Raw genomic sequence first — 25626 nt, 5'->3', positions numbered from 1 at the left:
ATTACACATTAAGAAAAAAATGTCGAAGTATTGCGAAACAAATGGTACTTATAACATTTTTTTCAATATATTTATTTGTTATGAAAAAAATTTGTTTTCGTTGGCGAAATATACATATCTCTCTCTCTCTCTCTCCCCCTCCCTCCCTCTCTCCCCCCTCCCTTCCCCAACCCGCCTTCTCTCATTATTTTCATCAAAGATATGGAAGGTTAACTTCACGCAGTCCTCCAATTTAAAAATATAGCATTTTTTATTAAAGTTCTGGATAGATTTCAAAGTTATAAATAAAATTGTTGATAACAAATTTTTAGAGAATTTTGACAGTTTCGTTGAAAGTCCCGGATCGCCCCCATAGAATTTTATCAAAAATCCTAATAGCAAAAGTCTGTAGAATTGAAATAGAAGGAGTTACAGGTGATTACAGATGTTGACTTGGTCATAGTAAACTTAAAAGAAAAATTTTAGAAAATTTTAGGAGTTTTATTGAAAATTTTAAACAGCCTTCGTAAAATTTTTAATGAAAAATTGCATTTTATTAATATTTTTTTAATGATAACTATTTTTTAAGTATTATTTTTGAATATTTAATTCTAATTTTTTTATTTTCTTTAACAGAACTACATATATATCAAGACCTCTAGAATTATTGGAAATATAGATATATCAACGAGTATTATATAGAATTAAAAAAAAATTTTTTTTAATATAATAGAGGTTAACTTCATATAAGTTAGCGCGTGATCAATACTGTAACAAATATATGCATTTTCATTATAATACGTCTTGTTTTTAATTGCACGTACCAATCAAAATGCATATCTTGGTTAGCTGCGGGCATAATATTGACGATAATTTATTTTTCGACTCTTCCTGTCTTATTTGTGAATATAATTGCGCAAAAACATAAACAAACTGTTGTTTGCAGACTATTGTACTTAAATTATAAATTTAAAAGTTATTTATTAAATGTTTTGGAAAGTTCATAAATCATATGTATAACGCAAGTTGGTATACGTGGTATATCGAGCATTGACTTTTGTCTAGTAATTGAATAGCAAAACTATTTAAGATACCAATCAAGATGTACCACTTTTCTCGCAATTACTGCATAGTAAAGAAGCATAAATTTAAATTCAGTTACTGAGCATTAAAAGAACAATAAATAAATAAAGACTATGTAATTATAAATTTATACACGATTAATACTCCTTGCATAATCCAAGGGAATACGATAGCGATGTAAATAATGTAAGAATAACTTATCAGAAACCGATATACTAGAATGGTACGGCTTCTGATAAGTTATTTCTGTCGCTATCATTATTTTTTCGTATTATCCAAGAGGCATAAATATTTAAATATAATAAAAAGCACAGGCAATAAATTTCAGTCAAAACCGTTGTTCATTATTGCAGTACATATGGTTGTTGTGTGATAGTTAAAATCCATTGCCTGTGTTGTTCCTCGTTTTTTAACTTTTCTTAAAATCTTTGTGATAGAATTACAAATAAACTCTATAAAATCTTCAAATTTTTTTTCTTTGCTCATATTTTTGTTCATGACTTTTACATATTTTTAACTCTATATGTTACTTTACAAGTAACAAAAATAAATCAATAAAATACCAAAATACAAGGGCTAATAGAGTTCTGAAGCACTAGACAGTGCATATAGATAATTCAAATTCATAATATGTAATACCAATTTATTGAGATATTTCGGTTCTTCTTTGGGCCATCTTCAGTATACTGATGGTTAAAACGAAAAAGTAGCTCTCTAACACAGTTTCTGATACAGTTGACACATGGTTAGACGGTCAAGTAGTAATAAACGAAACATATCGAGACTCAATATATTTACAACAAATTAATGTTATCCACTTTGCTTATTCAGGAGAGATTAAAGGAGGCAACTCATCCATCAAACCGAAAAATCCTCAAAAGAATTGGTTAAATGTAAATTTCATGAACATATAAAAAAGAGAATTCTACATTTGCCATATACATGTTTGATTTTATAATAGTTAACGATCAAATAAGCGATATGTAAGTCAAGAAATATGAATATAAAAAAGACAGTTACAAATACAAATATTTAAATAAATAAATTGAGAATGTTAAACAGAAAATATAAAAGTTGTTATAAATTATTAAGTATGGAAATGTGTGTTACACGTAATGTAAAAATTCGGTGTCGGAGATTGTAGATTTAAACTGTTTTTTTTTTTATAAAGAAATTTTTTATTGTCCAGTATTTCTGTACCTTCCTATTAATTAAAATCATGGTTAATTAAGATGTTTCAATTTTAACAAATTCACAGACATCTCTTATAAGACGTCTTAACTGATCAAAAAGTGGACAATTACTTTTTTATTGATACAAAATTACTTGTAAAAATTTACCCACATATTGCATAGTTAAACTGTTATAACTAATAATACTGCTTAGTCATTATGCAGTATTTTTGTATTATAAAGAGAAATCAATAAGATAGTAGATAGTAACTAATTAAACGTTCGGTCAAACTGCACAAATTTCTTTCAGAGAACCTTCTCAAAAAGAATAAAAGTTTGAAACCTCAGAAAAACTGAGAGCTATTTTTTTTCTATTATTTATTTTTTTACTATAGAGCTTCATGTAAGAAGAAAATATGAAAAAAGAAGGACCGACAATGAAATAATAATATATCATCATCCAAAAATTGTTGCTTTATATTTTTACATATTATTATATAATTAATCATTTCACTTGTATTTAACTGCTTCACTATGTTTCGAAAATATGAGAATAATGTGCGTTTTGTTGACGAAAAGCCGTTTCGAAACGAGTCGTTTACGATGTTAGAAACTGGTCTTGAATCTCACCATCTGGAACACGAGTGCTTCTCAACTACTTTTTTTCCTTCTGGAGCATGCAGTATAACGATTTTGAGGAAAGCAATGGACAGATGCGGATGTAGAACGAGTTCTGCATTCAATATTTGACCAACCAATATAAATACTATTATACTTTCATTTTGTTATATTGCTATACTTTTCATAATCTAACCATGGATGTACAAAATATTACAAGCTACTTTTAAAAATGTTTAATTAATTTTTTAATTGAAATAGAGATTATTTATAATTAGAAGAAGGTACTTATAATTAAAAGAAAAAACGATATCGCAATAGGAATGGATATTGATGAAACAAAAAAGAAAGCGTTCATATTTAATTATAGATCGCGAATAGACTGCGCTTTCCTGATCTTAACATCTGTGCTGGTTTGAAAAGAGAACGCAATATTAAATCATATCAGCATCTTTCTCTTCAACTCAATACTTGAGAGAAAGGGAGAGAGAGGGGCGGGAGAGAAGGAGGGGGAGGGAGAGAGGGAGAGGAAGGGAGGAAGAGTGGGGGAGGGAGAGAGGGAGAGGAAGGGAGGAAGAGTGGGGGAGAGAGAGAGAGAGAGGGAGGGCGAATTTACGATAATGATCTTGCACAAGTGTTCGAAACGAAATCAAACGAAGCGCAAGCTCATTGAAAAAGTTGAAAGAAGAAAAACGAAGAGAAATACGGAGAACACCTTTTCCCAACAAACGAGTAACAGCAGGCAGGCCGAGAGAAGTGCCTCCACAATGGAACCCCTTATATCTAAAACGGTTATACACCCAGGTAGAACTTCGCTGTTGCTGGGCCGTAAAATGCCCATTGTATTTCTCTCTATAAGAACATATTATAATTTGAAAATGCTTCTGGTTATGCGTTATTCGTAATGTTTGTTGTCTCTAACTCTTTATGACAATTGCTGATAAATGTTGTGATAATTTTCCTGTATTACAGAGAATTATATGTAACAATTCTTTGCTATAATTTTTCTTCATATAACATTTATTATTATATCTTTATAGTTTTCAATATTTTGTTTACAAATTACAATGTACGGTTGTTGTACTGTTTATTCTAATTTATTAGATTTTTTACACGACCAATTTATTGGAACTACTAGAAAAAAGTTTATATTATTCGCTTTTTGATACTGAAGTACTATTGTCTGTGGATATTTTGAGAGCAACAAATTTACACAATACTTAATACCAAATTATTCAAGTCAGTAGCAAATCTGTTTCTAATACTTTATTCTTGCAATCGTCCGAACGTTGAAAGATTTTTCGTTATTATACTTACACTTATTTCGCAAGTAACGGATTTGAAACGTGGGTGTATCATATGTACAATTTGTACATATTTATATGTATTATTTGTACAATGATTTGATAACAACCGGTAAAACAAGTAAAATTCTATAAGTAAAATCAAATTAAAAAGTAAAATCCAAGTTGCATTATCTTTATTATTTACTTAAGTCTTATGATATGTATCCTTTGTTTAAAAGATTTGATATCAACAACTGACATCAAATTATATTCCACGAAATGTTATGTATCATTCGTATAAAAGATTTGATGTTAACGGTTATAGTGCATAGTTCAATCCCATATTAAATTAAATAAATAATATTAACTCCCATAGGTATATGTATTATTTGATATCAATAACTGGCGCTAAATTAAATCTCATACCAAATTAAATAAAGAATATAATCCACGTGATACTATCTTTCATTTTTATGTAGTGAAGCTTAAGTATATATGTTTCTATTCTTATTGAAAGATTTTTCTTTTCCAATCCAAATGACTAATTTTTCTTAAAAGAAATTATTATATATTACTGATATTTCTAAGATGTTTTTACGTTAAGTTAGCCCTTGGTTAGCCTCCTCCCCTACCAGCGCTAAATAAATTTTAACACATTGCAAAATTAGGTACTAATTAGATGCTAGAACCATTTTGTAGGAAAAAAAATATATTAAGAGTGAGGCTGGCTTAACATTAAGTTAGCCTCTCCATAAAAAAAATATATGTTTATATATATTATATAAAGAATTATATATAGAATTTAAACGCCATTCAAACGATCGGCTCATAAAAGAGAAGTTGGAGTTCCCATAAATTTGGTATGAAAATGTTTCTTTTTTAACGATATTAAGTCGCAGAATTAGGTGCTTTTTGTAAGCCGACCGCGCAATCGACGTTTGAGATCGAACTCCTACCAAATGGAGTGACCACCTGTTTCCGCAACTTGATATCTTTAAATAATATCAAAAAAGAAACATTCTCATACCAAATTTGTGGGAGCACATCCAATTTTTGAGAAGGCAACTTCTCTCTTATGAGCCGATCGTTCAAATGACATTTAAATTCCATATTATAATTCTTTATATAATATATTTTTGCAATATTTTCATTAAGCCTTGGAGCACCTAATTAGCACTTAATTTTGCTGTATTTGTTTTTTTTTGTTTACGCAATAAACTAATATTTTTTTATGAGGGTCTAACTTAATGTTAAGCCAGTCCCTCCCCCCCAATACATTTTTTTTCCTGCCAAACGGTTCGAGCACCTAATTCGCACCTCGGCACCTAATTAACACCTAATTTGAAAATGTATTAGAATTTATTTAGCGCTGGTGGGAGGTTAACTTAACAGGAATCTGAAGGGCTGTCAATGAGCCCAAGTAGATCGAATAATAATTTCTATGCTCACTTTCGAGCTGTTTCGCTGTACCGTTTTTTTCTACTTGTGCGCTGTCTCGAAAAAGGTCGTTCAATTTTTCAAATTCTAAGAATTTTTGAAAACTGATTTAAGTATATACATACATATTTTTCCTACATATTAAACTTTCAGAAAATGCAAAATAATATTTTCTTTTTATTAAGTTATGCTATAAAGAAATCTTGTTTTCGGAGGATTACGTTATAGGAGGATTTACTGTATAATATTATATAATATGTATTAATAGCTGCATTCAAGCTATTCTTTAATTACTCAAAGAATCATATTTCTGCTTGTTACAGAGGAATAACAATCTTGACTTATCTTTGAACGTTCCACAACATCATCAAACATCGTACCATCACGACAGCTACAATATGTCGGATCAGGTGAGAAATGGTCAACAATATCATTGTTCAATATCACTTTACAATACGAATACGAATAGTCATATCTAACGATTTTTTGTTTGTTGAACACGAATCTCGACAAAATTTAATTAGCACATCATAATTTTCAGAAAAATGGCATTATATAGGGAGACAAAAAATAATTTTTAAGATGTAACATTAGTATCAATTTTTTTCCTACATTTTATTACTGCAACGCAAAAGTATCAACACATTTAGTTTTAAATTGTATTTTAATTCGTTTTTAATGTATGATTTTTTTGTTTTGAATATATGTATTTAAAAATATCCTTTCCTATGTAATAGATGTATATGTTACAGGCAAAGTCTGCATAATGGACAGTGTTGACATTGCCCAAGTTGCCTGATGACAGTGTCAGCATTACCTGAGTCGTGTCAACATTGCCCAACCCAATCGCGTTGAGCAACATTAACACGGTCTGGATAAGGTCGACACTGCCCACTTGCAAACTTTGTCCATAACATATATATATATATTTTTTTCTTAAATCAGTAAAAGAGGAAAACAGTAATTATTATACAAAAATTATATGATTTAGTCGGTAATACAGACGACTTTAGAATCCCCTTAATGTCAAACATGTTTGAATAAAGTTATATTCTAACATACTTGGTATTAAACTTTTTTAAAATAAATTATTACACGTGAAAAGTTGTGTGCTCCTGAAGAGTCAGGGAAGTAGGATGAAAGATCCATGCTTCGCGTGGAAAGTCGTGCGTCCCTTGGTAGGAGGGAGGAGGTGGAATGAGAGTCGTCGCTTCGCGTGGAAAGTCGTGCACCCCTTAGCAGGGTGGGAAATGGGGTGAGATTTGCTTCGACCAATAATATCAAAATAAATGTACGTAGCTCACACAGAAGCACAAAAGACATGTACGTACAATAAATATTTTTCTTGTGTATACATATCTTCTCCATTAAATTCCTATATAAACCGCAATAAATATATAATATACTAAAAAATAAAAAATACAATACAAACTTCTATAATTTTATTCAAACATTTTTGGCATTAAACTTCTTTATTCATTTGACATCATTTAGAGTATTTCTACCAAAATTCATGACGATCGAGCGTTTGACGTTTTTAGAAGTTCACCAGAGATACAAACGATTCTTTTTCGAATGATTTTAATCGCTTTTCGATATCTTAAAAATAGGCTAAATTTTGCTATAAGGAATTGCAAAAAATGAAAAAGCGCAGTATCTCCGAACCCATTGAAGTACAAACGAAAATGAAGGAGATACAAACCGGTACAAACAATTCTATTTTGAATAGCATAAGCTAAATTAAAAAATCTTATAGTGTTGCGCGCCGGTCATTTTTTATATTTCACTTATTTTTTTACTTTTTGAGGTATAAATAGAAATAACGGTCGGTACAAACAGGTACAAACGAAATACAAACGCGCTACTGTATTCATTTTTATTTTTAATAATGTTGGGCGCCAGATTCCCGCCGGTCATACATTCTTCTTCTCTCTCTCTCTCTCTCTCTCTCTCTCTCTCTCTCTCTCTCTCTCTCTCTCTCTCTCAGGGTCATAGCGTATAGTTTACCGAAATGATCTATCTTCCTACTTGCTATCATATGGATATCCATTTTTATTTTTAATAAAGTTGGGCACCAGGTTCATGACGGTGACTTGGGAGTCACTGCATCTCTTGATTTCTATATTTATATTTAGATTTTTCAAGAGTATTTTTCGCGGAATCCTTGTTTCTAATATCGTATTTCTTTGAAAATTGCATGTATAAAAAATTTAATGGATAATTCGTATTAGAATAATATGTAATTTGTATACGTGAGCATAAAAGAGAATTAAGATGAATAAAAGAAAATAATAATAGAACGAGTGAGTGTTTGCATAACCAGGAAACCATCTAAATAATATTTCTTCAGAAGGAGAAGCAAGTTGCGAAAGTCGCGCGCAAGTTTTAACGAGTTGTCGGAACGAGTTTAGTTCACATCGAGGAAAAGAAAAACGACAAAGACAACGATGATGGCAAGAAGAACGATATTTCTTCGTTGTTCGTTTGCTTTTCTCTTCACCTTCACGTTTCACCCACAGTTTCAGGCCAATCGTACTATTTTCCTTATCTCTTTTCTTCTTCTAACTCTCCATTTACCTGCAATCTAATGTGATTCACGAATACGAATTTAATTTCCAAGGTAGGAAGAAACAAGTGTGCATGTGATGAAAGATGGCTTATTAAATAACAGTATCGTATATATTGAAGTCCTGTTAAACGTTTAATTAACAATTATTCTGTTGAATAGAAATTATTGATTTTTGACACGTTCGCAGTAACTTATTGTTATAGCATAAGAGACTCTATGCACGTCTTACAATTATTATAAATCATAATACTCACCATGAGTGGATCATGAGTAACTGTTGTATGATAAGCGTGTAAATATAAAATAGATTTCGGAGTGAACGCGGAATTAGGTCCTATAATAAAATAATTGGCACGTATAAATCTAGTTTATATGCAACAATATATATATTGCAATGATTGTGATGCGTCATACGTGGAGCAAACAGGAAGAAAATTAAAAACACGAATTACAGAACACCGTAACCATATACGAAGGAATACGGTCTAGATCGATAATAACGGAACACAGATTGCAACATGATCATGACTTCGATTGGAATAATGTTCAAATTTTAGACGAAAAACCGTGTTACAGTAAATGTATTATCTCAAAGATGTTGAATATTAAAAAACAGAATAACAATCTTAACCTACAGACTGACACAGAGGGTCTACATAAAGCATATTTTCCTATTATAAACAATATTTGACTTTGCATTACCAAGTCTTACACATTAACGTTTCGCATGTTGAGGTGATCTGACGGTTATAATTTTTATATTTCGGACGATTTGCACTTGTATTGCGAAAACAATTTCATTTATCGCCACCGACTTTATAGTTAGATAACTAATTATCGACATGGATTTTTTCGATTTTCCGTACTTGAGGGTGAGTTTTTATCAGAGAAGCAATAGCTTGTCATAATATAATTTATAGAAACGTAATTTTGTGTTTTTACTAGAACCATAAGGATATTTCGCAAACGATCATCCAATCGCTTGACGAGCTCTTTTGTTCCTTCTAAGAAAATACTCAACTTACTTCGAACATAACCGTTTACAACTCTATAACTGTTTTAATTTATTGCGTTAATTAATATATTGCACATCTGAGGAGGGCTTAAATATAGAGCCGAAACCTTATGTTTTCTATTTATTTAATTTTAATTTAGAATTTATTGTATTTAAGCGCGTGTTTAGAAATTAGTAAGGAAAATTTTTTATATAGTTTTTTTAGACTCTGTTATTAAAACACATATAAATATGATATGTAATCGGCCAAATGACGGTCAAGAGTAGGATTTTGGTTGCTAATGTAATGTGTGAATTTTATTTACCACGTATATAGTCCCCTTAATCGCGTGCCGAAAATTCTTCAGACTTACAACGCAACTCTAAACAACTACCGTAATAATATCACAAAGTTAAATTGACAAGCAATCTAACAATATTTTGATGCTTATAGCATCTTGTTGGTTCTTAATAATATGTTTAAAGACATATTAAAATTTTTAACGATGTAAATGTTAAAGTAATAATAACACGAAATCTGCGAAAAATAAGATTGCAATTTGTTATTAAAGATATTATCATGTTATAAATTGTTGTATACAATTTTATAATTGACTCTTATTTGCCTTTATCTTTCTTTGATTTTAATATATGTACCATTTTGCTAAAACGCGCGACTCACGCAAATTATGGCAAGCACTTACTCAAATTTCGATTTAATAATGTCACTAATTATTTCGGTTACAAAATACTTTTAGTACTACTGGTTTATAAAAAAATTCTTTTCCCAATTACTTTGGACTGGTCTACGTGACTCTAATAGATTTTTGGATGATGGAAACAATACCGCAAGATGATTGAAAGCAATATGATAATATGTGAAAAATGCCTTTTTTTTAAGCAATATTTGACTTTTTCTATAAAAAAAAAAAGGTTAATGTTATCTTGAAATTTTGATCAGAATAAGGCGTGATTGTATTGTTCATCCCTTATAAAATGCATTTTTTTTACTTTAATAGCTTTCTTTTTATGAAAGATTGAAGATACAGGAGCTAAAATCAGTTCTAAACAACAATGACGCACGCGCACACCGCCCCCCCCCTCCACGAAATGGTGTTTTATAAAAAAAATATATTTTATAGTCTGTCTTATAAACTGTATAATTTTTTGAAAAGCAATGATGTATTTTTACCAATTGATTAGTATCATTATTCTGCGTATATAAATATAAAGGTATAATTATTAAAATGTGATCTTAAAAAATTAATCCGCATGCACATATGACGCTGCCAAAGTCTATATTTGAACTAACTTCTATTTTCAATCCTTCATGACACGACTAAAGTACAAGCTATTATATTAAAATTAAAAAATGCTTTTCGTGAAAGATGAACAATATATTCATGATTTTTGATCACAATTTCAAGGTAACATTAACCTTCTTTATAAAACAATTATAAATATCGCTAAAAAATAGTCATTTTTTACATATTAAACATAAATTATATTAGAAATTTAACGTGCTAGAATTTTTTTGCTTGTGATATCATTTTTAGTGTCCAAAAATGTATATGAGAAAAGTAGTCCGGTTCAAAATAATTTTTTTCTGTAAACTAATGTAATAGTAAAAGAAAGTATAGGTAGATGAGAGAGAAATAGACCATAACTATACACTACGATCGATAACCAAGCGTGTTTCTTCAAAGGAAAATTCCTGACGCTATTAAATCCAATTTTAAAACTTTTATTCTCTTTACCACTACGTACGCCACAGTAAATTTATTTTCCTTCTCCTTTGTGAAGAGAAATAAATTACTAAAAGGATTCTGAACAATATCATGTTATTTACAATAAAATAATAAATGATTTGTTAAGAACATATAATGCACAACAAGTAAATGTTAAAACCTTTCACGATCGAGCTGGAGAGATGCTTAAATAATTTATATGTCAATTTTATATGGTACATATGCATAGTCATTTGATGAACTGCGAGCCGATTTGATTTTTCGAACTTAAAAACGCAATTGAACTATTACAAAATAATGCTCATAGGGATTCTATTAGAGAGATTTTAATATATTAGAAATCTGTAAATAAATTTATCTATCAGGAAAAATATTACAGAAATTTACAGATTTCTATTATACAATGTATTAAGATTTTTCAAAACTCTTCATCGTTTTTCCAATTGTTTCGCACACAGTCATACAACAAAAGTAAAATCTTATTATTCACTGAACAATATTCGCTGACGACAAAAAATCACTTACATTATAAAAGTAATATTTCAATAAGATGGAAAACGTTATTTTTTCTACGAAATTCATATAATAAAAAAATTTAATCCAATTTTTTTACGTACTTTGTTTTAGACGTTTCACACGCCAAGTTTCGGTGACGAGGACTTTGACATACCAACTATTCATCCTCAGTCGCATCAGCAGCCGCAGCAGCAACATCATCAACAACATGACTCCATGCAAGCATATGGTCAGCCACAGGTATGCTTCGATTTAACAATGTCAAAATGAATATTCTGTTATACGTTTCTGTATTACATTATATTCTGTTGTAGGATATACATCCATATTTCAATATTAAATGTTCATACAATTATCTTACGTTATTTTTTTATTAGCGTTTCTTTTAAAATCTTTTAAATTATTTTAGTATAGCTTTACCAAAAAAATTATATTCTCAATTTAAGAATTTTCCACTTATTTTTAAAATCTCTTCTAAAATAGATGCCCAAATGACTTTCTTAACTCACAATCAGAGGAAATTTTTCTAAAAAATAAATTAGACGCAGACATTTGTAACCTATGAGAATAAACGGAATTAAAATAGAATTTACTCTTACATTAAGAATTTTATGAAAATTCTCAGAATTTTTATATATATTGGAATAAATTTCAGAAATACTGAGAGTGTCTATATTTTTTTCAGACTTTTTCGTATATTTAAAATGTGAATTCTGAAATATTCTTAAATTTAATAAAAACATTTGTATAAAGAATTTGAGAAATAATGAAAATTGAAAAGATTAGACAGACAGACTTCTATTCAAGTTATAGCGTATGTTGAATATTCGTTTTAATAGATTAAATCTTTGCCTTACTAAACGAATGAGTACAGTATATTAAAAATAATAAAAACTGTAAAGATTAGATCTCTACGCAAAGTAGAGCATACATTGAATATTGCAGTATTTCGTGGCTATAGTAGATTTTCTATAGTGCTGTAGTCGATTAAATACAGGAACCGAGAATTAAGTTGTAGATCTAATAATTTTTTAATATTTAATATTTCTAATTAATTATTAAAGATTTGCTATAAACACTTAAATTATAGATCTTTTTTTTGCAAATAGTCGATAAATGTCGTTATCGCAATAAGATGTACTGTTTTGTAGAAAATATACAGAACACTCGCGGCGTAGGTTGCCAATTTTATCATGAAGTTAGACTATATTTTTAGTTTCAAAAGATATTCTAAAAATATTGACAGAAAAAAAAATATTTATTAAGAATAAGTGTTATAAAAGTTTTTAGTACATTATTTTTTACTTTGGGAATACAATTTTTTAAAAGTTCTCATACATACACACATTCACATATTCTTCATTTAATCAATTTTATATTGAATGCTTATCTTCGTAAAACATTAAAAATATGAACTTAATATATTATCACTTAATAATACATAATTATGTACGCATGTATATGTATGTCGCACGCGCGCGCGCACACACACGCCCGTATTAAGTGAAAAAGAAAAATAAAAGAATGATATCAGAATGATGTATCAGTCATTTAACAACTTCCGCATTTGAGCATTATTCATGTAACGTTCAAGACATTATTTTTAGATGCACGCTCATCATTTTCTCCGTCTCGTTTCGACCTCGAGATAAAGAGATAAAAAGATGTTGAAACGCGCAGTAGAAATTCTATGATCTTTATCAATGAAAAAAAACTTCGAGGGAATATTTTATCATGTAATATTAATTATATTTTTTAACACCACGTCATTCTCAACAAATTTTTTATATATGTGTAATATTTTTATTAATATGGAAAAAAGTAAATAATCTAAATATTCGCGACGTGAATATGTATTATTTTTTTTATAATCTACATATTTAAAATAAAAGAATAAAAAATTAAAGTTAAAAATTTTTATGAATTATTTGTTATGCAGGAATTTATTTATTTGCATTCTTCACTTATATATATTAAATCATTATAGATGATTCAAGGTAGCAGTATGCAACAATCATCAGATGGTCTCAATCTGGACACTAATGGTTATCAACAACAGCTCTATTTACAGCAAGAGCATTCGATGCAACCGATCAATGTCAGGTGAGTATGATTCTTTGAGTTACCGTTAATGTTCAACGATATAAATTATAATAGATAATTTTGCACATAATATTCATGCATTTTTCAATCGTTTAAGTATATGAGTGCATCAAATTAATAGAGAATACAAAAATTCTAGTTCATGATTTTGTAAATTAGGCGAGACGAAGAATATCAGTGTTGCGGTAATAAAAAAAAATTTTGTAGAATAAGAGAAAGAGAAAAAAGGGAGTGAAAAAAAGAATGAATAAACGATTGAATCTTTTCAACTGTTTATGAAAAAATACAACTCTTACAAATAAGCAATAAATCTAAATTACTAAATTAATTTAAATTTTATAAATTTATGTAATATTTATTAATTTATGTTATACTTTTTTTCAACATTTGTTTAAACGGTTTATGTCTTTTACTTTACTTTATTTTATTTGACTTATTAAACATTTTCACAACTTTATAATAGAACATACTTGTGGGTACTCCGTGTTCTACGGAATTGTATTGCGATATTTTAGGTCTGTCATATTTTCTTTTTATTTTTATAATATTTTCCATTATTTCTAACTTATTTGTTAATTGTTTGGCGAACATATTTTATATGAAAATTAAAGTACACATATAATATATAGTTTCTGCTATGGACTGTAGTTTCGGACTTGTAAACTGCAGCACTTGCAGTATTTGTTTTACTTTGATATGCCTATCACATTGCAATATGATTCATAAACCGGTTTTGCGCCTTTTGCAATATTGTTTTTTTTTTTGTATCAATTAACAGCGTCAAATAATACTCGATTGTCTTATGTATTATACATGTACATCATAGTCAAATTATAAAATTTAGTAAAGGTATACTCTTACTAGTTGATACATTTCGTAAGATTTTAACAAATGTGTTAACTGAATATAAAAATGTCTATTTTTAATATATTTATTTATTAGACAATGTATTCACTTATTACAACACGTTAATAAATAAGCATGTTGCGAGTTATAAATTATCATGGTAAAAGTACATTTTAGTTAATGCGTCCGATTTAGTCAGCTCAAAAATTAATGAAATTATACTTATTTAAAGTGGTTTTTTTTTTCGAAACGAACGAATTTTTGGCACAAAAAATATTACTCTGCCTTGTGAACCGAGATATTAATCGTAGATTTTTGCCACTATTGAAGTTACGAAATCTATCACACACATATGCTCACACACATTGACATAACGGAGCTCTTCTCTCGCTTATCGTACTTTCTAAATCTCGTGGAATGAATCTCATTCCAAAAGAGTAAATCTCACTGTAAAAAGAGTGAAAATTTGCCACTCTTGAACAAAAATGGTAGTATTTTCACTATTTTTTCAAGACTGACTCAATTTTTAATTTCTTTGAGTGAGATTTTTATTCTACAAGAGAATAATAATAACTTCTAATTGAGAAAAAACGTTGAAGAATTAAATATTAAAATGCATTATGATAAAAAAATGAATATGAATAAATGTTTATTACTGGCAGCAAGTTATAATGTTATAACTTCGGTTATGATACATAATACGTTCTATAGGAGTCTAATCTTTTAGATTTTCATTATTTTAATGTATTGTAGACTCATTCATTTAGTAAGGAGAATATTTATAATAACACATAAAATGCATGTATTTGTAGCCACTTTGTATAACTTTTTTTTGACAGGTGGACAAATGAAAATGACGGGTGGACAAACGCGTACACATGGTGGACAAACGATTCCTGTATATAATTCGGAAGAATATTCACATGGGGGTCACATGGGTGCTACAATTTTTTTGTTTATCATTTTTTTTTTGGAGGGTGAACAACAAATTTTTTATGGACAAATGTGGATAAATAGTAGACAATCAATTGCATTGTTGATTTTGTCAAAATTCACATTTAGGGGTGCTAACTTCTATTCAAAAATAAAATAATTTCATGTAAATAAATGTTTTTGAGACTTGAGTCTTTCCTCAGCTTTTAGATTGAAAATTTATTTAAAAATAATTAAATACATGAACTTATTGATAAAATATATCAGGAACTGAGCTATAAAAGGAGCTATAAAACTTTTCGAGAACAATAGAATTTTCATAATAAGATTCAAGTTTTACGAAACTTGAGATGTCACGTGAAGTTCGCATCTTATATTCCAATTGTTTTATTTTTTGGCTAAATCAACGGAACTATTTAACAGGAACTGTAGAACTATTATGGGTGCAAGCAGAACTGTTAATAAATTTTGCGATTTTTGAAAATGTACTAACTTCATAGAGACATTTTTTCTCAGATTTACTTGCACTCACTTTAGCTTTTAGTGATGCATGGTTTAGTCATTTTTAAGTTTATGATTTAACTGCACTTATAATTTATTAATAAAGCGAGGCCTAATTAAATGTATAATATATTATTTGATTATTCTTCGTAATTCTCGTCAATCTATTAATATAGAAAGAAGAAAATTGAAAGATAGAAACGAAATGAAAGAGGTAGAGGAAAAGAGCTGCATTCGGAAATATTCTTCAGTTTGAAAACACATTTTTTCCCCTAGTATCAATTTTACAATAACAATTTACGCCCTAATTTGGGAAACTCAACGAAATTCTGCAAATACAAAATTATTGAATTAGTGATATATTCTCTTGTACATGGTATATACAGTAAGCACTGCAGCGTACACTGTTGTAGCGTACCATTTGCATAACTCCAAATTATATGGAAATTTAACTTACCTTGTTACTGTGCACTGTCCTACAACAATTTGATTAAAGCCAGTTTTGATCGTTACTTATATGTAATACATGTTGCACGATAAAAACAAAGATGTTGTTCATTTGTATATTGTTCTTGCGAAAATAATTTCTGCATAATTTCATAATACTCGAGATTCTTTTGAGACTTTCATGGGTGTTTTCTTCAGAAATGCCAAAGAGTTTATGGATTATCGTCGTGTTATGATCCATTGTTAATGTCAACATTTCGTGAACCTTGTCGTTCACTTTATCAGGATGAGAAACACTGATTATACAGTTTTACTCGCTCCTAAGTAAGGTAAACTTCACGAAACGTTGACATTAGACATGGATCACAATACAGCGATAACCCATAAACTCTTTGGCACTTCTGAATGCTCGAGATAATTAAACGGTGTAAGAAAATCATACATTTATATTTTGCTGTAAAAACGAATGTATGTAAAAGACTAAATATAGTTTACATGATATATATATTACGTATGACACTAATAGAAATCTATTGTTTAAACGGTCTGTAATATTTATATCATTCTGTACCTGACTGGAACATAATCAGCAAGAAATCTGAGAAATCTATACACGATTCCCTATCCCCAATAATATTTCATAAACAAAAATTATATTATTTCTGTTACTTTAATTCATTATTTCTTACTATTAGAATTATAGGAAATTGGAAATAACAGTCGCCAAGCTGAATCTTTAATGCTTAAATAATTCGATATGAATTTATATATATTATACTCGCGCGCGCGGTGAGGCATCTAAAACAGGCCACCTAAATAATTCGCTTGCTTTTAACAATAGAAAGAAAAGTACCATGAAAAAGTTGCTTGGTTTCGAGGGGCACATAATGTAATGTTAATAACTTTTTTGTAGGTGAAGATGTAGAGTATAAACAAAGGTCAAATCTGTTTTTTTTTTAAATATTTTTTTTATTTACATTCAGATATCTGCGTTTTAAGATAAATACAATGACCTATAATTGAAGGTCATTCAATGTTACACAAAGTCAGCTGTAATGAAAAGTAAATTGTTTTAAGATACTTTTCGAATAATTTCGTGTCTTCTCTGCTTGTTATTCCTGTGCAGCCCCCTATTTAAAATAAAATCACGAGAAATGGACGGAAAAGCCCCGCTCTACCCTATTATCATTTGTCCGGTAACATTTTTAGTCCCAGTCCTATTTGGTCTAATATGTTTATTAATAACTTATTTCAGAAAAAAAAATTACAAAAAAAGATTTTAAAAAGTAGGATTCGCACTTAGGATCTCCAGCTTTCTGATAACGTATCTTACGAGCTCGATCACACTATCTTCTCGAAACTCGAGTTTATGAAGGAGATATATAATACGCATGAAAAATCGTAAATTATTATTTCGTAAACTGTCGCGTTTTGACATGATTTATATCACTCTGTTTTAATGGGAGGAATATACTGTTACTACAATTTATTAAAACTTATATGTTATCTAGATTGCTCTTCGCTCCTTATACTTAGGTATTTGATATACGCCGAGCGGCCAAAATTGCCGAGGAAGCATTTTAGAGCGAGACGTTCTCTCGCTGTCTCGTTTACTTTTGGTACGGCGAAGGCGAGCACACTGATATTGGCTCGAGTTTGTGTATATGATTACTGGTTTCACCAGGCCGCCGACTGATTTAGTGTCGCCACCGTCAACACGGAGTTCGTTGCGTTTTTAATTGTAATTCCGAAAAAACCTATTTGGCGCAATTCAAAGGATTACAAATTAATGTAGTATATAAATTCACACGTAATTATTTAAAGCACTTAAAATCCAATTTCGATCAATAATAGCCTGATCTTTATTGCTTGTTATATGTATTCATACTATACGGTCCTAATACTGTTAAATCTATCAAATTTGACTTATTATGTGTCATCACTCCTCCTACTAAATATATTTTTTAAAAACAATAATTAAATCTGATAATATATCGTGTCAATTTAACACTATATAGTTTCAAATTGACATTGTATAATGTCAAATATAACTATTGATTTAGTATAAAATAACGATATAATTAAGTAGGAGTGGCGATTTACATTAGATTAAATTTGACACTATAGATTTAACAGTAAATCGTTTATTATTGAGTTGTTTGTATATCGATTAATCTCTCTCCACTCATTACTATTGCGATCTTATTCGATCTTTACAAATACTATGTGACGTTATGCGTCGTTTATTTTTTTACTATCGTCTTTTTACTCTTTATAGTGACTTGGGACAATAATTCACACAAAGTGCTACAATATGTTTTAACCATGACAATATATTTACTATATATTTTTCCGCATTTGTTGTACACGTGTAAGAGATGTGAAAAAGTATGGAAAAGTGGATAACCTATACAATATAGATGAATAGATGGGTAACATGTCGTATTTGGATAAATACCGTAGATAGCCAAACTAGAAGACATGTAAATACATAATGCATATTGATGAATATATAATGTTGGCTGATAGATAGGATAAATAACATCGACAGGTCGATAGATAACAGAGATGCGTAGATAGATGACGTAGATACATAATGTACGCAGACAAATAAGGTAGATAGACATGTAGGTTTCGTAAATAGGTTACATATAAACAGATGGATGGATAACTTATATAAGTAGATAATGTCGATAAGTCAATGATAACTTAAATAATTAGATAAATAAAGTGAATACATGGGTAGATATTGTAGATTGGTATGATACACTCTAAATTGTTGGAAATAAAATTTCTCTAAAATACTGTCGGGAGGTTGCGGATCTTTCCCGAGAGGAAACACGAGCATAAATATTTTGGTTCCTACCGGGAACCGAACCTGGAACCTCGGGTCTCGATCAGTGCGCTATCTGTCATGCTACGATCGCAACCCTCAAGAGGAGTTCAAGTCCCCTCTCCTTTACATAGGCTACCAGTTTTTTATCCACATTAGTGATATGATAATTCGTGAAAATACTGCAGCTCCCATCTTATTTCTAAAAACTGTTCTTTCATATAATTTCTAGAACAGATTAATCTTGTTTTATGTGAAAAAACAAAGCATAACGTTTTTATGAAAAAGGTATTACGAATTGATGCCAGATGGCGATAAAAAAAACTAATTTTCCTCTTTTTTGTTTTTTTATATGAAGTTTAGACCGTTTTGTGTTATTCTTTATATTTTATTTGTGGATTTAAAATTTATTGATGAAGATTTATAATTTGATGTTATCAATAAAAAAAATTTCTTGTTAAAAAGTCAGCAGCAATGGTTAAAATACGTATATTAGATCAGTGCAATAGTTAGTGTCCGATTTATCATTCAAAATTAATAATAAATCAGGCACGAACTGATCTAATAATTGCATGCGCATATGCGATGATTTATATACATAAATATTGAAATATTTATCGCGAATAAAGAAACGTAATCATAAATATGTTTACCATAAATAGCGGTTTTAATTATTTATAATATGAACATATTCTATCTTTTGATGTAGTAATTAATTGCTTACTTCGAAAAAAAATTTTTATAAACGAATTTTTTTTTCATTTGCTTATAGTTCGGCATATGGCAACTCGCAAAATTCGTATGTGACAATGAGTTCTCCACGCCATCAGCAACAACAAAGTGGCCAACAATTATTAATGTTGCAACAACAGCAGCAACAGGTTCAAATGCAACATATGCAGTATATGCATTCTCAGCAGCAACAACAGCAGCAACAGCAACAGCAATTGCAGCAACAGCAACAAATGCAATATAGAAGTCCTACCGGAGGTAGTCCGACTACTATGCAAGCAAATAATATCCCAGAGACGAATAATAATACTACGACCAGCGAAGATAGCGATGATAGCACTCCACATTCTGGAATGGTGAGTTAAATTCTACACAGCACAAAATATTTATGATTTATCACTATTCATTTTCTAAAATATTACAGAGTTTTTGAACATGGCCGGAGACGCTACCGCGTCTCCTGATATAAATATTTTATATACAGTTTTATTCGTAATATTAAAGTATAGACTAAATATTTTATATAATATTAATATATATAAGTAATATTTTATGCAATGTTTTGTAACAACTTAATTTGAAACATTTTTATGTAATCTGCCGCATTAATACCACCAAAAAAGAACCATCACACATATCAATTTGTAATTAATTTTTTCCAAAATATTTGATAGTTTGTATTAAAAGAAATTTTGCGTATTTCTTAAATACTTTTTCTTATCTCAGATTGCTATGGTAAAGCGTGAGCCACCATCGCCAGAAGCCGCTGACGTTGGGGCAAAGAATCAAAGAAAAACAAAACCACAAAAAAAGAAGAAAAAGAGAGATCCTAACGAGCCACAGAAGTAAGTAGTAATATTTTTATTTAAAATAGTAATAAAGTTTAAAATCTCTATTAAACTGTCCTTTAGATTTAGAGTATGTATAATCCTATATGTATATATATATATCGTATATATAACCCTATTAAACTCCCTTACCATCACAAATCAAGTTTGCATCCATTAACTTTATTGCTATTTATATGCTAATTCGTTACCTATATCGTTCAGTAAAAAATCGCGTTCAAAGTAGAAAGGGAGGCAGCATTGCCATAAATTGGCCCCCTCTACCGAAAAAACCATTGTAAGAGTATAAAAAGGCTGTAAGGAGTCAAGTAAGCGTATAGAGCCGTAAAACCAATTGGATATAGGGTGTCTCAAAAATATAGAAATCCTTTATTTCGAAAACTAAGAATTTTTGGAAAAAATGCTGAAAGAGCGGAACTCACTACAATCACTTTATAATACAGCGAGATTCTACATGGGTTTACTATTTACTTTTGTTATAGCAAAAATATATATAATACATTATTTCCTAAACTTTTTTCGTTCATAACTTTCTAACGGATAACGAACAATAACTAAAACCTGCTGGAGGTCAATCAGAGTGATGATCTTGACAACATATGTCAAGGTCAATGTCATTGAGGGATGCTCCATTAATCTAATTTTTACTAAAAATCATAGGAACATTAAAAAAAAAAACGATTTTGAAGGGAAAGCTTCAAGCTTTCACATAGATAGTCATAAAAATTTTCGCAAATTCTTTTTTAGGCATGTGAAACATTCACAAAGCGAAAAGGAAATTTTTTATCGTTTTCAACTCGTAGTTTTTTATATGTAAAAATTACCAAACTCAAAAATGTAGAGATTTTAAGCTTCAAGACTTTTTAAATATTGATAATGTTTCTAGGCGACTATTTGGCATTATTTACTATCGAAAAATACTAAAAAGTCGGCTGTAACTGACTTAAAAGTTATTTTGCTTCTTGACATATGGTACCAGCGCTCAGATTAAAAAATTGTTTAAAAATATATAAAAGCTGTAACTCTGAAACCTATAAAAAGCGTTGAAATATCTATCGGAAAATGTCAAAAAAACGGCTGGAACTGACTTAGGAGATACTTTTACTCTTGTGTGGTGCCAGCGCTCATTTAAAAAATTGTTTATAAATATTTGAAACTGTCATCGGAACTGTCACCAAAACTTATTAGAAATCGTAAAGAACAAGAGAATTTCTTAATAGAAGTACATTTTTTTTATAAATTTGAAGTGCCAGCTATTAAATTAAATTTTTCTAATTTTTGAAAATGAGATGACAACTTTATAGAAACCTTTGTTTCTCTGAGTAGATCCTATGAGAATTGCTCTATTCTATACAGTCCTAGTGCGAAGTACTATTACAATTTTATAAATAAAAATTTGAATAATGAATTTAATATATGAGGCTGTAAAGATGATTTTTGGTTATAAGAATGTCTTCTTCAAGAATGATTTAACACTGATGATTGATTTTCAGACCAGTGTCGGCATATGCTCTTTTCTTTAGAGATACTCAAGCAGTAATTAAGGGAAAACATCCAAACGCCAGTTTCGGCGAAGTGTCTAAAATTGTTGCATCAATGTGGGATGCATTAGACATTGAACATAAAAATGTAAGTATTTAAATTTTTTAATTACTCTCATATTTCTTTTACCTATTTGATATTGAAGTGTTGTTTCTTAATTGCGATATATTGGTATAATTATAGACTAATATTAATATCCCATTGATTCTGAGTTATAAAGTATAAATTTTTACATAGTATTACAAAAAGAAAACCGAGGCAGCTAAGAAGGAATATTTGAAAGCTCTCGCGGCATATAGAGCATCTCTGGTGAGCAAAGGTGCGGGTGAAAATGAACAAAAACAGCAAACACAACAGCCGCAACAACAAATACAATACGGTGGATACACAGGCTATGCCAACAATACTGCGCCAGGAAATGTTACATATCAAGTTTATAGCCCTCAACATCAACCTTCATCGCCTCAACATCAGCAACAGCAGCAACAACAAATGACTGTTAATAAAAAGTCACCCCATCATTTAGTTATGCAAGGAAATCCTCAACAACAAGTATGATTTTATGCAAATATATGGTAGAATTTTAAAAAAGAATCAAGTACATAATGTAGAAAACAAATATAATTTTTACAAAAATATAACTATATACTTGTTCTCATAAAATAAATATTGGGACATAGACAAAAATTAATATATAAATTTAATGATTAATGTATTTGTCATTCTATAAATGAAATAAAACTATCGTTCGGCTTATCATACAATAATATTTAACAAGTAAAATATTTTATGCAAAAAGTTCTCTAAATTTGTTTTTTTCTCCTTTATTTATCTATGTATAAGAACTAATACATGGAAACATTTTATTTTTATGAGATTAATAATTCATTTTTGAATTATTTGTTTGAATAATTCGAATCATACAAACAAAATGTGAATAATCTAAACGAAGATACATATGTTCATTTTTGTAGAGTTTAATGGGTAATGTAATGGCACCACCGCATATGACACAACAGCAACAGCAGCACATGCAACAGCAGATTTCACAACAGCAATACATACAGGTTAATATACCATACATATATAATATATATATAGATGTATATACACACAACAGATATATATAAGATGTTCAATCAAAATCCTAACAATATTGAAGATTGGATTTCTGAGATCATTTTGAAATGAAAACTTTAATATTAAAATGTTGAGGCTATAATACAGTGTTATAATTTTTACAAACTATAAGCATTTAGCGAATAATATTACCTAAAGTTCAGATGTGATCGGCATTTTACGTTGTATCATATCTGAACGCTCGAATTTTTAAGCGATATAATTTTCGCTAACTTGCATACAATTGCTAAATGCATACAATTCAAAAATTATTATAGCTTCAACATTTTAGTACGAGGATTTTTATCTTAAAATGATTTTAAAAATCGATCTTTAAACCTTGTTACGGTTTTACTGGGCACTGTGTGTGTATGCGCGCGCGCAGGGGGGCGTATTATAATACGTTATATATATTTGCTATAATATTTACTTAGTTATTCGTTACTTTTTAAGAATAGAGGTCCTGCTTCTTATCTCTTAATCTAAACGTATATGGGAAGGTGAGGGGCGTACTCAACAACCAATTATTTTCACGTGAGGCGCTGTGCAGGATGCATAGTAACGCGGCGTGGCGATGCAAAACTCAATTTTAAAGAAAGTCAAATAGAGCGATTCTTACAGTACACGCTACGCTCTATCCCCTTTTCGCTACTTATTGTTTGTGTGAGATTTTGATCAGGTGCTAGTAGTGCTTGCTCATCGGATTTTTTTTTACGGAAACAGGATCAGTATCGAAATAGGACTGGTCGCATATTCTATTATTACCGTGTCATAACGTTTCGATATTTTTCTGCTTTCCTCGTTTGTTGGAATTCTCAAGGACACGCAACATTGTAGTTCACAGAAAACTGAAGGACTGACGTCGCTTGGCGATATTCGGATTTTCTCAGTTCTGTTCTAAACGCGAGGTATGCACGCTGCGATGTGTGTTACCTGCGAATTATATTTAACTTGTTTAAAAAGAATTCAGACGCCTTCATCGTCGTATTAAGTTGTATTTGAATTTCTCCGTATTTCATGGTATTCGGCTTATGTGCGGCCAGGAACGATACACATTTAGGGATGCATCGTTACAATGTATGTACAGTTTCGTACAAAAATATTATTAAACACTCAGATCTACTCTCTAGCATAGTATTGTCCCATGATAGGTTTTTCCTTCTCCAAATAGCCGATCACGCCTTACATATTCCTAGAAGCCATTATTTTTCCGGCCGATGGAACATCTTGATTTTCTTCGGAAAATTTACCCGGTAAAGTCCATTTTTTTTTTTGTTCCTTGATTTCTGATATGTAGTTGGGGGGGGGGGAGAAAACAGAAAAATATAACGAGTTATTTTCTTTGATTATTATACCTTTTTAAGTTATTGAAATGTTTTGTGTTTGTTAATTAGTTATAAAATAAAAACGTATTAGTTAAACGATGCAATATATTTTTTTACACTATATAGCATTTATAACATTATTTGTAGGTGCCTCAACAACAACAAGTACAGCAAGTGCAAGTGCAGCAACAACAGCAGCAACAAATAATACATACAAGTCCACCTAGAGCAGAATTTATAAAATCTGAGGATTTACCGATAAAGTCTGAAACTTTATCTAGTTCTTCATCGCCAGTAAACCCTTCACAAGTGACTATGACTGGACAAGGACCATCACCTTGTATACATCAGGGATGTCCTAATCCTGCAATATCTAATAACGAATGGGAAGATGAATACTGCAGCAACGAATGTGTGGTCAGCCATTGCAGGCAAGGATATTATATTCAATTTCTCTACCTTAGATTAATTTGTACATTTTATGTAAAGAAATACCATAATATCATTAAATGAACAATCGATGTTTATTGCATTTTATTATATGTCTCTGATCATAAACATACTCACAATGTATATTGTGATATATTTCTAATTCACAGATATTCTTGTAATGTACACACCTGTTCTATAATTTTTCTTTATTCTATATTTATATTTGCTTTATTATATTTCAGAGATGTATTTAATACGTGGGTGTCTTCAAATCAAAATCCTCAACAAAACTATTCTACAGTTAAATAAAAGTTTTACAAGAGATGAACAACAATTACTCAATGGCCTCACAAATTAAATGGGTCGTTGTTAATCTGTAAAGTAAGATATTTAAATGAATGTATATACACATAAACTGGTGAACTCTTTAAAGTGTTAAGACTATTCATGCAGTAACCGAGATACAGAGATCAGCATTAGAGAATAGTTTGAAATGTGTATACAGATGTGTTCTGTATGTGTATACATGTTGATGAGAGAACAAGAAAGCAAGAGAAAAAGAT

At 29.9% G+C, this 25626-nt stretch overlaps 1 protein-coding gene across 3 annotated transcripts in view; it reads left to right on the top strand.

Annotated features, from left to right (window-relative positions):
• Positions 1 to 25626, top strand: part of LOC108781260 (TOX high mobility group box family member 3) — a 75273-nt gene extending 49647 nt beyond the window's left edge. For 2 of the 3 annotated variants that reach the window (XM_018549179.1, XM_018549180.1), the window contains 10 exons: positions 5899 to 5985; positions 11514 to 11642; positions 13390 to 13505; positions 19838 to 20153; positions 20524 to 20642; positions 22139 to 22274; positions 22425 to 22739; positions 23162 to 23254; positions 24779 to 25062; positions 25306 to 25626. In XM_018549179.1, coding sequence (XP_018404681.1) covers positions 5899 to 5985; positions 11514 to 11642; positions 13390 to 13505; positions 19838 to 20153; positions 20524 to 20642; positions 22139 to 22274; positions 22425 to 22739; positions 23162 to 23254; positions 24779 to 25062; positions 25306 to 25372 — 1662 coding nt within the window. In that variant the 3' untranslated portion in view covers positions 25373 to 25626. Of the gene's footprint in view, positions 1 to 3623; positions 3657 to 5898; positions 5986 to 11513; positions 11643 to 13389; positions 13506 to 19837; positions 20154 to 20523; positions 20643 to 22138; positions 22275 to 22424; positions 22740 to 23161; positions 23255 to 24778; positions 25063 to 25305 lie in introns of those variants that run through there. The other variant, XM_018549181.1, reaches the window with a different exon arrangement.

The sequence above is a fragment of the Cyphomyrmex costatus genome, unplaced genomic scaffold (genome assembly GCF_001594065.2).
Source record: "Cyphomyrmex costatus isolate MS0001 unplaced genomic scaffold, Ccosl1.0 scaffold8, whole genome shotgun sequence".
Taxonomy (NCBI): Eukaryota; Metazoa; Arthropoda; class Insecta; order Hymenoptera; family Formicidae; genus Cyphomyrmex; species Cyphomyrmex costatus.
Note: the sequence above shows the minus strand (reverse complement) of the source record. Positions and strands in the feature narration are given on the sequence as shown.